Source organism: Amphiprion ocellaris, chromosome 1 (assembly GCF_022539595.1).
Source record: "Amphiprion ocellaris isolate individual 3 ecotype Okinawa chromosome 1, ASM2253959v1, whole genome shotgun sequence".
Lineage (NCBI taxonomy): Eukaryota > Metazoa > Chordata > Actinopteri > Pomacentridae > Amphiprion > Amphiprion ocellaris.
In genome coordinates, this window is record NC_072766.1 from 19168080 (window position 1) to 19186328 (window position 18249).

At 39.1% G+C, this 18249-nt stretch overlaps 1 protein-coding gene across 1 annotated transcript; it reads right to left on the reverse strand.

The window, feature by feature from the left end:
• Positions 1-13539: 13539 nt before the first annotated feature.
• LOC111587579 (retinol dehydrogenase 13-like) lies at positions 13540-16883 on the reverse strand. The gene is made up of 7 exons (XM_023297593.3): positions 16638-16883; positions 15994-16134; positions 15591-15782; positions 14679-14840; positions 14478-14594; positions 14104-14308; positions 13540-13862 (listed from the first exon to the last, which is right to left on the reverse strand). The coding sequence occupies exons 1-7, from the start codon at positions 16711-16713 to the stop codon at positions 13766-13768; spliced, it is 990 nt and encodes a 329-aa protein (XP_023153361.2). The 5' UTR covers positions 16714-16883; the 3' UTR covers positions 13540-13765.
• Between the last annotated feature and the right edge of the window lie 1366 nt (positions 16884-18249).

The following is an 18249-nucleotide window of genomic DNA, read 5'->3' on the forward strand; positions in this document are numbered from 1 at the left end:
GTGTATATAATGTTCTCTGCGTTTTTGCACTGTGTTTCTAATTTATTGTTGTACTGCCTTTATATTTTTTTTCCACTTGGAGCTGCTGTAACGGTGAACTTTCCCCACTGTGGGATCAATAAAGTTTATCTTCTCTTATCTTATCTTATTATAATTTTTTCCCTCTGTGCTTAAACACATTTGCAACTGCAGCAGAAAACATCTCTGAAAAACGATGTAGAGAAAGAAAGAAGATGCAGTCAGAAAACACTGCTTAGCTGAGTTTGGGTCCTTGAAGCATTTTAAGCTGCTGCTCAGTCAAAATTTATTACAACAGTTTTGTTTTTACGCATTTTTCTCTTTTGAACATGTTTGGTGGTTACATAGTTTCTGATTTGTATTCCTTCGTTTCACTTGTGATTTTGCTTTTGCAGCACATTTCTGTTGTTAAAGAGTTTCTCAATGTTCTCTAACAGTCATAAAGATGTTTTCTGGCACATTTTGATCACTTTGCAACATATAACTCTTTATCTGAAGGTGCAAATTGTGGCAGAACAAAAACTGCTAAACTGTAAAGTACTTGCATGAGGCACTGACCCACCACAAAGGAGACGACACTGGCTTATAAACTTTAAAAGGGACAATTTTACTTTTTTCTGAGCGTGTGAAACAAGATGTGTCTACTTATCACCTCTGCACTGTGCAACAAGTTATCAAAGCCTTTAAAAATTACATAAAACTTGGATTATGTTTTGAGGTCAGAAATGGCAGGACAGTGATGCGCAATGAGTTGGAATTAAAGATTCACACTCTGTCTTAGACTGCAGAGGTGTTTGTTCCATCCAAATAGCTGTTCATCACTAAAACATTAAGCTGTATATGATTGTGAGTGTTTTCACTGTATAGAACAGACAATTTCAGGTTGGTGAATGCACCGCTCGCCCTCTAGTGTTCAGACACTGACAATGGTGGTAGAGACACATTACATCTCAGTTCGCTGGGTTTGCCATTTCAACTGCCAGGTCCTGATGAGTGCTGGCAGCCCTCCATGATCACATTTCACCCTCCAGTGAGCAGCAGGGGTGTAGCACAGCACAACAACAGCAGCAGCTCTGGAAGCTTCGCAGTGTTGCTTCTCATCTGTTCAGGTCCCAGTGAGGTGCACAAGCTCTCGTTCAAAGTCTATCAGTTACAGGTTACTTTCTTAACAATGGAGCCTGTATTGTGTTGTTTCTCTCACATAGTAACATAATGCCATTACCCTCAGTCATTTAGGGACTTTCATGCTGTCATAGTTTTTCATATTAATAATGAATCCAACACATCATGATAACGTGTGTTACACACTATTTTAGTTGAAACATTTTATGGACCTTTTGATCATCGGATAACAGTCTGTATTTTATTTTTTGACCCCCACCTGCTCATTTGGGTCACAACACAGCCAGGTGACGAGTACACAGAGTCTGCTAAAGAAGTGTGCAATTCATAATTCATTTTATATGTATTCTGCAGGGTCACAAGAGTGCACAAACACTCACACAAACACAACAAAGCAGGTATTACAGGTTAGACATGGTTACACACACATGCACACACACACACACACACACACACACACACACACACACACACACACACACACACACACACACACAGGGAGAGAGAGAGAGAAAATTTTTTAGATATTATTGATGAGCAGCGTTCCAGCAGTCAAAAACTAACTCCTGAAGTATTCACAGCCTCTTGTGCCAGTTTCAGTCTGTCAGAACCGAACAACTTATCATCCAAAATGACTTGTAGTGTGAACACTGTCAGTGTAAACACAGGCTCTCAGGCACAAAGAGAAACTTTCTGAGGCACAAACATTTTAGCAATCATTGGTGCACTAAATGCAAAAAGAAAGTCCTCTGTATAATGCCCTGAAACACTGTGACACATTTTTGTGACACATTGAAGGGCATTTTTGCCAACAGTAGATTGTGACTTTTCTTCTTTTATCTGCAGTTAGTTGCTTTTTACCAGGAAGTTGCTGTGTCAATTTGCACTTTCAACCACTAGAAGGCATTGCACACTTGGAGATGAGTCAAACCATGTGTTGCCTTATCTTTACTCTGTCTCTCTCTTTATAATGCTAAGTTCATTTTTTTTTAAAAACTCATCACTGGTGCAGAGGAGTCACCTCCCATTAAACACAAATCTATCACAATGTACTGCATGATGTGCATGTTAGAATATCTGACCACACAAACATGTAATTCTGTCTTTGCATCTTTTATTTTCTTAAATATGTACACTACCATTCAAAAGTTTGGGATCACTTAGAAATGTCCTTATTTTTGAAAGAAAAGCAGTGTTTTCAATGAAGATAACATTAGCTGGAAACTGCTGATTTTTAATGGAATATCTGCATGCAATATGAATACACAAAAAGTGTTGAGATCAATTGAAGAGGAATTCTTTTACAGGAGTTAGAGTGTCTACTAACTGTGATGTTTTATTTTTTCCCCAACCAGTACAATATACATAATTAGACTCACTCTCAAGGAGAAGAATGCACAACTGCTTCATCTTGACTTTATGTTTCAAATGTCCACGTCTTTTGAACATCCAAATCAAACATAGTTATCATTGTCTCCTTAAATAAAAATCAACAACATTTGGCTCTATATGAAAAGTCACACAGTAGAGGTCAGTGTTGAGATTCGGCTTCATTGTTAGAACAACTTTTCTCACTGATAGACCATAAATGAACTTAGAGAGTGAAAGTTAAATTGAGAGCTGTGTACTCCATCTGTAATCATAAATGTCTCTTAGTTTCTCTTTATTCTGTACTGGGGAATGTATGCCTAATTTGCATAGAAGTCCATCAGTTCCCAGCTTGTAGGAGACAATGAACACACTCAGTTATCAAACCATCTGTCTAACCAAGCAGCTTTCAATATATAGGGATCTGAGACTCCATTTGTTCCCAGCTGAAGAGGGATTTCAATTTTTTATTATGCACAGTAATCGTTTTCAGTGTGTACTTCAGTTTCTGCTCTGTGTCTGATGCTGATGGCACAAATTTACTGACTGATTCTAATTTTAGTCTTTTTAACATTCTGCCGTGTCACTGCCACGCTATGAAAGGATGCTTGGAGGCTCTTTCTAAATATAAACCACTGATCTGCTCTGTAAATGCAGCACATTCATTAGTTTGCCTGATGATTTAAGCTGTATGAACATTTGAGGGCATTAATGCCGTTTGTGTAATTTCTCAAACAAACAAAAAAAAAACTCCAGGATTTGATGAAGGAAAGCATCTTGTCAAAACATAATTGTGACGTAGAGGCTCCTGGGATAGTGCTGTTATATCAAAAAGGCTAGAATTAACTGTGTGCAATTATTACTTCTCAAACATGAAACTAAATTTCTCCACTGTCACTGTGGCATGAAGGTTGGGGTGAAAGGTCAGTGAAGGCATCACTAAAACAATCTACAGTTTGTCAATATAAATCCAGGTCTTTAAGCAGTTCTGAAAATCCGAGTGTGAGAAGTAAAGCACTCTCCTCCTGCTCAGCATTTCATGTTGGTAAGATATTTAGCCCCCAGCACCTTTGGTGAACCTTGTGATGACTATCAACAGAAAACTTTGGTGACACTCTGCAGTTCAGCTTGTACATCTTTAACTTCTCTTCAGCTGTGGCCACTTTACACTTTCCACGTGAAGACTGCATTTCCACTATGAACTGTGTTGTATCGTAATCTATCATCTTGTACTGAGCTGCATTATACTGCATTTTATCAAGTCACATTACATCCAGTCACGTTATGTTGTAGCAGTTTTTCAAAGACAAACTGGATGCTCTTTTTCACATTCTCACTTGTCAAAGCAGACCTGCAGCTTTCATGTGACAAGTCAAAGTGTTCTCATGAAAAAAAAAATCTACTCCTTCATAAAAACAGGTTGCTCAGTGTGCTCATCCAGGGAGCAACGATGTTCAGGGAAATTAGTGAAAGGCATCACAGCTGAATTGAGGCTGTCATTTTAACTACATGACAATTGTGGCCAGAAGAATTAACGATCATGATACTATCACAATAGCTTGCAATAGAACCTTAGAAAATTGTGTATTTTGTGTCTTTTTCACAAATAAGTGCTGGATTGTTTAAGATATCATCATATTTGTCAGAATATTTCTTTTTGTAAACTATTGTGATAATCCTAATCTGATTTATAGCTATAAACAATTAAAATTACGCAGTAGTTTCAGGGTTAAAAACGGCCTGTTGTCAGCCTGGTGTTTAAAGGTGTGTGTGGAATCCTTACGAGTGGGAAAACCTTGTGTAGTGCCAGAGGAAGCATGCGGGGACATTCCACTGGAGTCCATCCAGGAGAGGATTCGACACGCCAGGGGGTATTTCTCCTTACTGCCTGGCTGGGGTCAACATCGCGTGTGATGCATGCAAGACATTTTATGGCCTGTTGTAGACAGAATGTTGAAGCTGAGGAGGATAAGTTGGTTTGGATGAATATTTATGGTAAAGTTTACAGCACTGGAGTAAAGCACTTGTCTTTGTTGCTGTATCTTTTAAGTTATATCTTTTTTTTTTTTTTTTTTTTTTTTTTTTACCCAACATCAGTTTGGTGACAAAAAAGCTTCTCAAGTCTGAGTATTGAGCTTTTGTGTTCTGTTAGGCCTCTTTTATAAAGCTATTTTTAGGCACAGGGAGTGTTTGACTTGTTACATTAGTAGCTTGTATAGATTAGCGAATTATAAGAAAGAGGTGCACAAAAACCTAAAAATTTAAGTTATTATGTCTGTAAAACTGTGTTGCTATTATATCATCATAAATTAGATTTGGTTGGCAAAGACCTGCTATGTTCATTCGGACTAAAGTCAGCATTCAGGTCTTGCAAATATATCTGCAAGTGTGGACGCTTGCATACAAACACATGAACAATGTGGAGCGGACTGGTGGGAGCCTCAGAGCAGAGGGGCCAGGAATGTGTCCACTCTAATCCCAGTGAGGGACAGAAGATGTTTTAGCAGATCTCCTCTGGTCCACATGAGTGGTCCTGGTTTCTGATGTTCCCACCAAACGCCCGGAACTGGATAAAGAGAAGCCGGTGGCTGTTTGCATAGCACCAGACTTTCACACTGACGAGAGGAACTCAACTAAATAATCGACTACAATGGCAGCAGAGATGGCTACAGCCCTTCCTCTCCCTATGGTATGTTAAGACATCACAAAATATCAAGAGCAAAATGTCAAACCATGCGGAAAATGGCTGCATAACACCAAATGGAAGAGTACTATAGAGCAGGAAGAAATGACAGTGGGAAAAAATAAGATTCGTTTTTTAAATCTTTAAATTTGCATTTGTTTGGTATTGAAATATAAGCTATTGGGGCATCATATTTCAAAGAAGTTTTTTGACTTAATTACAGTTTTTCTTCAAAACACCTCACAGATTTGAAAGAAAACGCAGCTTTGAAGTACCTTATTTAAACAGATAAATGTATTCAGACCAAAAATTGGAAATTACTACAAAAAAATGTATATTTGCAATATATACATACTACAAGCTACACGTAATATGATCTGCAAAATTTTTATAATGGAATTCGGAAATTCTTTTTTCATTTCAAAATGCATTTCCTTAAAGTGGGAAAGAGCCAACAGTAATTGTCTGTCTTTTGTCTTGTAAATTACATTTTGGACTATGATTTTAATGCATCCATTCATGGATTTGATATAAAATTTTGCAGTCTCGAATGTTTCAAAGTTTCTTGTCGGGTAAAACTGCAGGAGCTGCAACTCCTGACTTGAGGAGCGGATGGGAACGATGCGTTGAAAATCCGGAGCAGCACAGCGTGAGCTAAACCAGGCAGACAGCTGACTCAGCGCCTCCCCTGTTGTCTCTGTGCTCACTCGACAATGTTGTTATTCCCGGTGACAGAACACAGCCTCAGGCTCCGAACACCCCTCACAACCCTCTGAAAATCCTCCTCCCAGCCCGGGCCCTTGAATTCTTACAGACACCCCTGATCCTGGTCCTGATCTGCCCTTTCTCTCTCTTCTCACAAACACAACCAGAACCACGAGAGTCGAGCTAACAAGGCTCTTTCACTACCACACTAGTGACTCATACAGGCGCCAAACACACAGAGAAAGTCAACACAGATGAAGTAGAAGACAACAATTGTTTTGTTTGTTTGCCGCATTTTGATTTCCGGATTGTTCCCAGTGCCACCCACTCCTGCTGTTTCCTGCTGGTAACTTCTATAAAAATCAATAACGCTCATGTTAAGCCTTGTTTATTAACCCTGCATTATTTGTAAAAAACAATAATGATTTAAAAATCATATTTTAAAAAAATCATTTCTTTGTTTCTATTTTTGGGGCCTTAAAACCTACAGTGTAAAATGTTAATGTGGCAAAGGTAGCTAAATAGTGAAAACAACACAAAGCATTGTTTACACAAAATGAATATTTCTAGATTTTTAAGGTATGTGGATAATGTGTGAGCAATTATATTTCCCTCTTGTTTGCCAAAATGTAATTATAAGACTAAAAATGTCGAGTATATAACTGTTTATACTGATGTGTTTTGGGTCTAATATTTGTCATAAAACTCCACTAAGGGAGACTCAAAAATGTTTCTTTTTTTATCATTTAGAAGGGTCGTGATATGCAAAAAGAGCCTCTTAACACCAGTTACCAATGTTGAACTCCTTTGTATTTCATCATTTGAAACATTTATTCAGTTTAATGGCATCTCTGTGGGAAATTTTTCTAAAAATTAAGAAGTCATGGTGACATATTTATATATTTTTATGGATTTTGGGTCTCTAGGGCTCCAAATACTGGATTAGGTTTAAAGAAATGCATGAATACACAAACACTTTACAATATAGTGAAAAAAGGCAACACAACAAACAATAACCCTAGAAAAAATACTGCATCAACACACCTTTTGCAGTCTCAAATGAAAATGTACATAAACTAAAAAATGCTAAATAATGACTTAATATGCATTTTAGTATGCTAACCTTCAAGTTTTAGGGCTGGAACAGTCTATTAAATTCACTCTGCTTTTGAACTACTGATTTGCATTGTATTACACAGCAGAGGTGTTCATGCTCACCTGCATTCTCCTGTGAGGCAGCTGATTACCTACTTCAACATTGATAATGCTTTAAAATATTAATGATCAATTCCTCATCGAATTACAACACTTTTAACAGCGGCAGTCACACTTTATCCCAGTTCCATGTGACCACCAAAACCTCTCATTGTGCTACTCTGCACATCTAATGCCTGCTTTTTGGCTTATTTAAAATCAACTTTGGTCATACTCGACACTGCATTCAGGAGCGCAACACACAAAAATGTCGTTATATTTAGACAAAACAATGAGTAATTTGGTCTGACACTAGCTGTGGGTGGTTTCTGGCATTTCCCTCTCCTGGCTGCTCACTCAGGATGATTTTGGTGACAAGTGACAATGGAAGCAAAGACATTGGTTTAACCTGTGCACTTCTTGTATTTTATTGCTGGTTTTATTAACGACAATATGTAATAATACTGACTCCTGTGTATGAGCTAAATTACACCTCAGTCTTGCTCTGCATGATGAATAAGACACATACAATCACAATACAACCTATATATGCCTTACTGCACCCATGTGTCATTTGCATAGTACGATGAAAATCTGGGAAAACAGTGCAGCATTATCATTCTGTCTACTACCATTTTCATGTATTAAAGCACCTTCCTCTTACTTCTGATCTGTTCAGGGCTCAAACTGAGTTACAAGCTTGTTTCTAAGAAGAAGAATTTTTGGACTGAGCGATCAGAAAGAGCTGATGGAGTCTGCACCTGTACTGTATGTAAATGTGTGGTGACACAGATAACGTTAGTCACTGTGGTTGCTCTGATTCTGCTCAGCACATGCACAGACTCGTCCGAAGGTAGTCACGGCATTGAGCTGCTCTGCTCTGCTCTGCTCTGCTCTGCTTTAGGCCCACAAATGCTGCAAACCTGCATTCCCGCACCTGCCTGAGGCACACACTGTTCACTTCTGTACTGTGGCAGAGAGAGAGAGACAGAAATTGAAAGACGAAGGGATGCAAAGGAGGTGGGTGAGAAACAGAGAGGCAGACATAAGGAAAATGGCTCAAACGGGGGAGAAGAGAGAGAAGCCTGCATACCAGAGCGGCAGACAACACAAATCTCCACTTCACACACATTCTCGTGGAGGCTTTATGATCTCCAAAGCGAGAAAATAGGCGCGGATGATCTGAAGTTCTTTGCTGGGGGGGAAGTACATGCCACTGCCTGCACCTGTATGCTAACTGACACCACAAATCAGGGTGTATATCAAGATGCAACTGTGGTTCCTCGAAGACTCTCTAATTTGTAAAAACCTACTGCTGTCTTTATTCACCACATTGTGCTCACATAGTTCGAAAAGATGTTTGTGAAGCATTTCTCTGTGAGACTCCCATGTGTTTACACTCATAACAGCCTCCAAGGCACAAAGCAAGCATTTTCTTTCATATAGAGCAGCTGAATAATTGGTTTCATACATGTTTTCTTTGTTATTGGATGGGATCCCATTATATTAAAGGAAGCAGCGTGCTTAAAGAAAGAATTGAGGAGACAAACAGCATGGGTAGAAAATTGCTTATTTGTGCGACTGAAACAGAAGCTATTTCCTTCTCCCTCTGCGTGGGCCTCAGGTGGAGGAAAGGGGAGAGCAAGTGGTCAACAGAGGTCTCACTTTCTAGGACGCAGCTGAATACCAGAGGAGCTGACAGGTATGTGCATATTGGAATGTGCTTCTCAGCCACACCTGTGGGGAACACACCCACCGAGCCTGGTCCCGCTCATCCCACTGGCTGGTCTCGGCCGTGACTGACAACTACAAGAACTATTTGGCTCCGGTCCTCAGAAGCCAGGGGGCAGGTATGGCGAGTTGTGAATACGAACCAATGACAGAGGAGAAATCCCTCCGAGCCAGGCGGGGCTGCAGTGAAATAAAACTCATCAATGGGGTGTGTCTCAAAAGTTTGTCAGCAGTCAAACAGCGAAGGGCTGCTGCTGTCCTTTGCTGCGTGAAGATCTGAGAAGCTGCCAGAGATGGTAAAGACAGACAGACAGAGAGGGACTTTTTTTTTTTCTTCCCCATGACAGGTTTATCTCTTCGGTGGCTGAAGGATAGAAGTGAAGCGACAGATCTCATCTCCTCCAGACCTCCGGAACACCATTTTCAAGGGCCGGGACTTTGAGAAAAGTGATGGCAGCTTCTTGCAATCTTTGGTTGGGGACTTGAAAACTTCTCTATAGACTTTCAACAGTCTCTGGAGTCCTTTTTCTCCCTAAACAATAGGTCCTTCATCACAGTATGACAGATATTAAACAGATGCTGTTGTGTTACTGTGGTCGCTCACATCTCCTTATCACTTTTCCAGCCCAGCTATAGATTCTGTATCCGTTGGACGGAGAACTGATAAGGGCATGTGCATGACATTACCTACAGATACTGGAGAGGCAACATCTGAGCCAGAAAGCCTGTGGGGTTACTGTAGATCATGTTGAAGGCTGTTATTAGTTTTGTGCTTCTGAGCTAAACTGATTTTACGAAGGATGTCTACAACTGTCTCCTGTTTTAAAGATGTTAAGAACTTAAAGGTTTAAAATGTGAACTGAGAAAGCAGGGGGTTCATGCAAATGTATAACTACCCACACTAACGCCAAGGTTACATTATAATTTATGTAATTATCTGTCCGTTGCGACCATTTTTAAAATGATATAGTGCAGGTTTGGGGCTCCACAAACATAAGACCAGAAATGGGTCATAAAAGAATACTAAAGGTTGGTGTCTCCAACGAAAAGTCTGGAAACCAGCAGCGCCACAGCCTGACATGATACAGCATGACTAACATAATCCACTGACTGTACACTGAGGATGACACAGCTGATGAACTGGAATACAAAATTAGGTGAGTAATTTCAATGTGATGCATGCCAACGTACTGACATGATTTTCACACCCATAAACAAGCAAGCTTGACATTTCTACACTTTGATTTCAGCTCAGTGGATTGTGCAAAAGTGGAGTGTGTGTGTGTGTGTGTGTGTGTGTGTGTGTGTGTGTGGTATTTCATACTTAACATTCTGTACTAAAACAAGTATGTTACAAAATATGGATGACAACTTAAAGCTGTAAAATATGCAAATGCATGGGAAGCAATAAGACTTGTGATGTCAGCAAAAAATCTAATGGCATTTGAGGACTGATTTTAGCAAACTGCTGAGCTACTTTCCTCTGTGTTTCAACAGTTTTATTTTAAAGAGCTTTGTGAAGTCTCTTAAAAAATTGAACTTCCCATAAAGAGCTCATTGTGCATATCTTAACATAGACAGTGGATCCACTTTCAAACATTTAAACGCATCATTATTTTAAGTTGCTGATAGCCCTGCTACAGTATCCTGGATATTGTGACTTTAAAGGCAGTAACTGTTGCAGATCTTGTTGCTTATTTACAGCTGCCACGTGTTTTAGTCACTGCACCGGTTATTTAATAACTGCCAGAGAAAATGCCAAGTTTCATCACACATTTATTGCTGACATTATTACACAGCTGGTGACTTTCCGCTTTAGTAGGTTCATTTTAAGTACATTCAGTTACCAAATTCACTCCTCAAAGAATCAAAACATAAAACATAAGAAAAATCATGTAAAGACATAACAAACAAACAGGGCCCTATATAAAGAAAACACACAGAGACACAGGAGAGCAGTCGGTAAGAGGTGATGTCTTCTGGATCCACTGGGTGTATCCTGAATGCTCTCTGCCCCCGAGGCGTCCACTCCCTGTCTACACCTGGTGGAGAATCCTTTCTCCTCTCAAGCGCAACACTCTTCTCACCAACTGCCAGCTCTTAAGGTCACCTCTTTTATGCAACACTTCATCTCTGCTTCAACACATCCTGCCTCCTCAACCTACAGGCACTTATGATCGTCTTCCTTTTATTGCTGTACATGGTTTCATGACTGTAGTGACTCCCGTTAGGTTGATGCAGAATTTATCATACAAACAATACAGCGGTTTCTCTGTATGTTTGCATTTGTTAGATGCCATAAATAAAAACAACTATTTGAAGCCCTAAAGGTCTCTTGGAAGTTGCTGAAAAGGTGAAAGAGGCTGTATGGCCCAGAGGCATTTTAGTTTTTCCACATCCAAAAAAAAAGGGGACATTGGTGAAATGCAAACATTCAGCCAAAATGGTAGATTCATCAGCAAACCTTCCCTCAAACCTCGACATAGCAGCGTAGCATAAGTATACAATCAACCACAAATTATGAAGTTATGCAGAATATAAAGCCGAAGCAATACACCTTATCTGAGCAAATACTGTAAAATTTTGTATTGCGAATCTTTCAGGTCTACAAGATTAGAACAATTGAAAGATCTTAATTGTGCAATGACCTACACTACCAGTCAAAAGTTTGGACACCTTCTCATTCAGTGCTTTTTATTTATTTGTATTATTTTCTACATTCAGGGGCGGATCTACTGGGGTGGCATAGGGTGGCCACTGCCACCCCTAGATGATGCCTTGCCACCCCGGCTGCCACCCCAGTTCTGACCGATCTAATTCAAAAATATGTATATGAAAAATTGTGGCCGGCCGTAAAGAGCGAAAGTCCAAGAAAGACGAATAATGAGTGAAACTGCGATGTCCTAGTGCCTTCAAATGCACCGTGTAGACGTCACGTCAGTCAGTCTGTACAGTCTATGCTGCTACAGATAGGAGGCGACACGACCCCCCTGAGGGGGCTGCTGTTAGACCTCACTCATGGGGATGACAGCTGGACTTCAGTGTGGCAGTAAGACACTAGTTAGACTGAGTTAGACTACATGCTAATATAACTGTTCACAATGTATTAAATGCTAATAGTGTCTAAATTCACATAAAGTGTTTGCTTGCGAGATGAGCCACTGTTTCCAGTGAGTCCGGGCCTTGCTAATTTTTACTTCTGTAGCTCGCTAATGTTAGAGAACAGCCACAGAAGGATGGTGGGGGGTCGTCTGTGGAAGTTTTTCTCTCGTTTTCTGATAATTACAACCTGTGTTTCTGACAACAGACTGTAAGTCAAAAGAAATCACACATTCACTAAGACTTTACATGACATTAAAGTGTAACCAAACCCCCAGTCACACCAGGTTTTCATGCACCGTTTGAAAACTACATCCTGTTGTTTAATGCTGGTTTTTATAATTTTGGTGTCAAGGTCATAATAACACCAACATTGATGTGTTTCATCATAGTACAGTCATATAATTTAGTTTACAGCTGAAAAACGTTTACATGTTAAGTATCTCTTTAAAGGTTAAAACTGTACACATCAGATTGTATCATAGTTAATAATGAAAATTATCAAAGGAAAAAACATAGTTCAGTCAGTGTGATTCTTGTAGGAGACAGTAAAGAATGAAGAGGAAGGGAACCACCACCAGCTTTTCCCAGCCTAAAAGAAGAGAGGAGGAAGAGCATCCCAGAGAGGAGATGGAGGAGGAAGAGTTCAGAGAAAGAAATGAAGGCATGCAGAGCTCAGACAGCGAAAGGTAAATCAGACTATCTCTGGTCCAGCTGGTCCACATGCTATAAATGTTGCTTTAGTATAATATATCTGAGTAAGTGGTACACCTGTTGCAATAATTACCTTTTTGGACAAATTATTATCTGATGTAGTTAGTCTTTTAATTTTAAGATGATGAGTAGATCCTTAATTCTTAAGAATATCCAAATATTGGAATTATAGAATTATTGTAAGAAATGTCTCAAATAAAGAGCATCAAAATATAAAACCACAAATGTAAGACAAAAAATGAAATTATCTGGACTCTGACTCTGTTGTAGATGAGCTGATAATGTAATCATTGTGGCAGGCTGAACATAAGTATAGATCACACAAATGCAGATTTCCCAAAACAGTGCATAAGAGAGACATTGTTTAGTCTTAATCTAATTTGTTGCTAAATTTAAGAAACATTTTTAACACATCTAGCATTTGGTTTCTTCAAAGTGTATAAGGTTGACTTTATTTCAGTTTAAATCTTTTCCTCTTTCTGCTAGACATATCAGATCACATACTGTGATTGGCAGCTAATAAGAGCAACTCATGTTTAGGATTGGCTGACGAATACAAATGGTATTTACTTATTTAACATACTTATTTCAGCAGTGTTTGCGTCAATTTGATCACGTCATTCCATTTTTGAGTAACGTTGCTAATAGACAGACGGATCATCACATAACTCTGCCAAGGCTCCGCCTCCTTGGCAGAGTGTATATATATATATATATATATATATATGTATATATATATATATATATATATATATATATATATATATATATATATATATATATATATATATATATATATATATATATGCCACCCCCTAAAATGTATCTGCCCCCCTATTAATTTTTCTCTAGTTCCGCCCCGTCTACATTGTAGATTAATGCTAAAGATTAACACTTTTGTTTACAACATAATTCCATATGTATTCTTTTATAGTTTTGATGCATTCAGTACTAATCTACAATGTAGAAAATAATTAAATAAAAACCATTGAATGAGAAGGTGTGTCCAAGCTTTTGACTGGTAGTGTATTAGATAATAAACTGAACTGGAGTCCTTTATCAACCCCTGTAAGCAGGGCTGCTGACTCCACTCAGAGAAAGAGCTGATAAATGCACATCAGGCTGCTGTGTTTAAGCCAGACCAACCATGGAAGCACTGAGGTCCCACAGCTTCTTGGCTGCAGCATCATCCAAGGCTTGTGGTGCTGGCTCTTTGGGGGCACAGTCACTGTTTGGTGAAAGAAATAAAAGAGGCGGAAATATCATGAAGAGTCTGACACAGTGTTACCAAAATCATGTCTGATGTAGTAAACTTGTTAATGGATTACTAGAAGCTGGTGCAATAAGAATTCTATTCATCCACTTTTTCAACCCAGGCCATGAATAGAAGGGACTATTTACTGTCATAAAGGGGAAATATTTGAAAATTTAAGTAAATATAATTTAAGATCACATTTAGAATCACTTGCCTGTAGTAGAGACCACTGACGTTTGCCTGGCTCTCGTCCACAGCACAGTAGATGGTGGTTTGGGCTCCTTCCCAGGGACTTTTGATCAGCAATAAAAAGGGCATGATTATCATCCTCTTCCACATAGCTAAGGTAGGGAAAAAGTGGCGTCCTAACTCTGTGCGGATGACCCCAGGATGAAGACTGTACACTGTCACGCCGGTGCCTAATGAGAGACATCCATCAAATCAAGCGTTACTTAGAATGAATGAAAGCACTATCATGAGGAACACAAACAAAACATGAACATGAGGGCAAAATGGTTAATAATATGCATTACATGTGTACATTTAAACAATGCTGTATTCAGAGATTTCATATTTATTGGGCTCTACCTTGCAGTCTTGCAGCCAGCTCTCTGCAGAAGAGAATATTAGCTAGCTTGCTTTGACGGTAGCTCTTTTCAGGATTGTAGCTTTTATCAAGGTTGACATCATCAAAGTGTATACGACCTGAAATAAACAATTTCATTTGTTTTAGTGTATCTTTGACTAAAATCAACAATGTGCTCTAAAATGAAATAAAAAAGGCTTTACCTCTCTCATGTGCCAGGCTAGAGACAACAACAATGCGACTTGGACTCGACTTCTTCAGGAGGTCAAGCAGGCAGTTGGTGAGGAGAAAATGTCCCAGGTGGTTGACACCAAACTGCATTTCAAAGCCATCTTCAGTCTCCCACTTAGGACACATCATAATACCTAAAAATAACCAAAGAAAAGAAACAGCCAAACTACTTAAAAAAGGCTATCTTTTGGTTACCCTCAGTTGATCCCAAATGAATTAATTCCTAAACATCTGAAAGTGGTCCTGCAGAGAAGAAAAAGGTCATGAACAAAAGTTTGCATCTACCTGTAAAAACCATGTATATGATGGCAGTCTTGAGTTTCCAAGGTTTCATACAACTCATAATTTTCTGTGATGGAATGATTGAAACACATCTTTGTCACAACAATCAATCATGTGTTTTTGTCTGGTTTCATAGATTTACTGTTGGTATGTTGGCAATACTAACAAATCTACTGGATCAAAAATATACATACAGCAAGTTGAATAACCTGCAGTGATATAGACAGGTGTGTTAATCAAATGTTCTTAGTGGTATGACCTCTTACCTACTTGAGAGTAAATAAAACTGATTACAGCTGCTGACTTCTCATGGCCAATTTAAAATGTAACCATTTCATATACTCAGATTCAGCAGCAAACATTCAGTCTCATGAGCTGAGGACAGTTCTGAAGCAAAGTATTGACTTGACTAAGTTACTAAAGTGAGCCAAATGACAAATACCTGAAAACAACCAAAGAAAAGAAACAGTCAAACTACATTAAAACCTACAGCCAGTTGATCCCAAACGAATGCATTTATTCTGCCCTCCTAAACATCTGAATGTCCTGCAGAGGAAAAAACAGTAGCTGCTGCTGACTGAAGCAGGACCACTGTGAATTACCTGCATTGTTAATGAGGATGTCCAAGCGCGCCTCGTTCTCCTGGACATCTTTGACCAGGTCTCTGACAGACTGTAGCGAGGCAAGGTCCAGTTTCTTTACCACCACATTACCGTTCCCGCTCCGCTGTCGAATTTCATCTGCTGCAATGCGGGCTCTGGTCATGTCCCTGCAGGCTAGAATCACTCTGGCCCCTGGACAAAAATAGGAAACACTATAAATGTAATTTATATTCATGTGTTAACACTGCAGGAAGTGCTACTGCAATACTAGTCAGGGTTACAGTCATTCAAAGGTTAATTTGTGTACTTTGACATTATATTGCTTGATGTTTGTTCCGTTCTAGTTAATAGTACATGTGTCACAGCAGAAACCGTCCTGCTCTCCTCATGGGGAGGTGCTCACCTCTCTGAGCCATATCCAGGGCCGTCTCCTTCCCAATCCCAGTGTTGGCTCCTGTGATAAGGACTGTTTTACCATCAAGCCTAGCCTTGCTCCGACACACTCCCCCTGCCATCCATCTACGCAGGGCCAGCACACCGACCCCTGACAGAAAGAGAAAACATCATTAACAACAGGATAACACTGATATCAGATACAATGTTACATGGCTTCTTCTGTCTTTTTCTAGTTTCTTGTTAAGGTGAAAGAAATAGCTGTGAGTAAAACAAATTCCCTTGCAGGAAAGTAAGATATTAAGTAGAGGCCCTGCTTTAGAGATTTCATTTGTGGATTGAGGAGTATTTATATTGATGGTGATGGTGGTGAAGTACTAAAATTAATCTTCATTAATTCCAACTATTTATCTAACAATGCTGATCCAAGCAGCTTTATTCCAGTGACGTTTTAAATATTCAGAACTATGGACAACAGCAACAATTAACGCCATGATAGAGCAAATGACCTGTAAAACAGGTTTCTTCCTGACTGATGGATTACTGTTACTTGCTGTTGATTCTCAATAACACAATGTAAGTTTCTGGCACTGATTTTTCAGAAAATACAGTGAGGTAACAAGCAAAATTCACACAATAGAAAGTATCAATTACCTGCAGCAAAGACAACTGTGAGAGCAGTTGTGTGCTGCTCTACGAAGTCCTTGATATCGTCTGCGTAGTTCTGCATTCTTCCAGTTATTTGCCAACTAAAACAGATATTACTGGAAGGTTTTATAAACAATATCAGTCCGGCTAGACAGACACTTCTGCGCTGAATAAAAACCAACACAAACTGCAGAAACAAATACTCAAATAGGCGTTTTCTCCTTCAGCACTTTGTGATAATAAACTGCTGGGCGGTAGTGGGGGCGTTGTTTACACAGGATTTTCAGAATAAGACGACTGTTGAAAGTTTATTATTTGCTGTCATAGCAACCAAGTATGACATCACTGCTCTGTCTATATTTTAGCTTCTGTCTGATACATTTTTTGATTTGGTTTTGTGAAGTAGTTTCACATTCTGTCTCACAGAGTTTGATGGTCTGTTTCGATTCCAGGCCTGTGGAGAGCAGGACAGCCTGACTGTGTATTTATCAATGCCCTGCAAAATACACACATAAGTACAATGCAGCTCCTGAATCACCTAATCTGCTCATTTAATGTAGAGCAGGTCAGTGTGTGCTGGCATGTCCAGCTCACCAAACCAGCAGAAAAAAAGTAAATGAACACTGGTGCCAGATTAAGGACATGCAGTGGTGGGGGGGGGAAAGGCTTTCAGACACCCCATACAGTTGCATGTATATTGCATTAAGAATCACTCTTAGGTGCACTCTTCAAGTGCAATTTGCTTTAGGACAATCACATAATACCATAATACTAAACAAATCTTTAAGAATTTAAGAATTTAGTTTTGTTAGTTTTTCTTGTAAACAACAAACACAAAGCATATCATTTGTATTTGTTTGTGTCTGTCTAATGCAGCCACACCTTTTGAAACACAAAAAAGATTTTTCAACAAATATTTTGTGATAATATTTGAGACTGTGTCAAATTTTAAGGGTGTCTGAAAACTTCGTTCCACCACTGTATATGATTTCTCAAATCTAATTAAATTGAATTGTCCTTTTGGTCCACTGTAAAGCATCATAAATGAATAAAGGCTAATCAGTTCAAGTTTTCATGTTGACAGTAAATATATCACTTTAATTTAACTTAAAACGTAATTTTTTTTAAAAAATCTGGCTAATTTAGAACTAGAAATCATGTTTTTTAAATAACTTGAGCCATTTTGACTAATAACAAGTTTATGAAATGAAGAGCTGACAGTTCATTCAACACATTAAATTAATGTTATAAGAAACAACTCGATATAGGCAACTTCACAATCCCAATGTTGTGTGACTTGATGCTTCAATTCTACAACATCTCTGGAGGATTTTTTTAAATTATTTTTTTAATTCTTCGAAATAAGGCTGCACAGTGTAGTGGTTAGCACTTTCGCCTTGCAGCGAGAAGATCCCTGGTTCGCGTCCCGGCTTTCCCGGGATCTTTCTGCATGGAGTTTGCATGTTCTCCCTGTGCATGCGTGGGTTTTCTCCGGGTACTCCGGCTTCCTCCCACAGTCCAAAAATATGCTGAGGTTAATTGATTATTCTAAATTGCCCGTAGGTGTGAATGTGAGAGTGCTTGTTTGTCTTTGTATGTGGCCCTGCGACAGACTGGT

Excerpts from the sequence above, each read along its gene's own strand:
- LOC111587579 (XM_023297593.3), bottom strand. The coding sequence starts at position 16,713 with ATGCAGAACTACGCAGACGATATCAAGGACTTCGTAGAGCAGCACACA. Across the intron at positions 14,309-14,477 it reads GCTGGCTGCAAGACTGCAAG|GCACCGGCGTGACAGTGTAC; the intron begins GTAGAGCCCAAT and ends GTCTCTCATTAG. Across the intron at positions 13,863-14,103 it reads GTCAGTGGTCTCTACTACAG|TGACTGTGCCCCCAAAGAGC; the intron begins GCAAGTGATTCT and ends TTCACCAAACAG.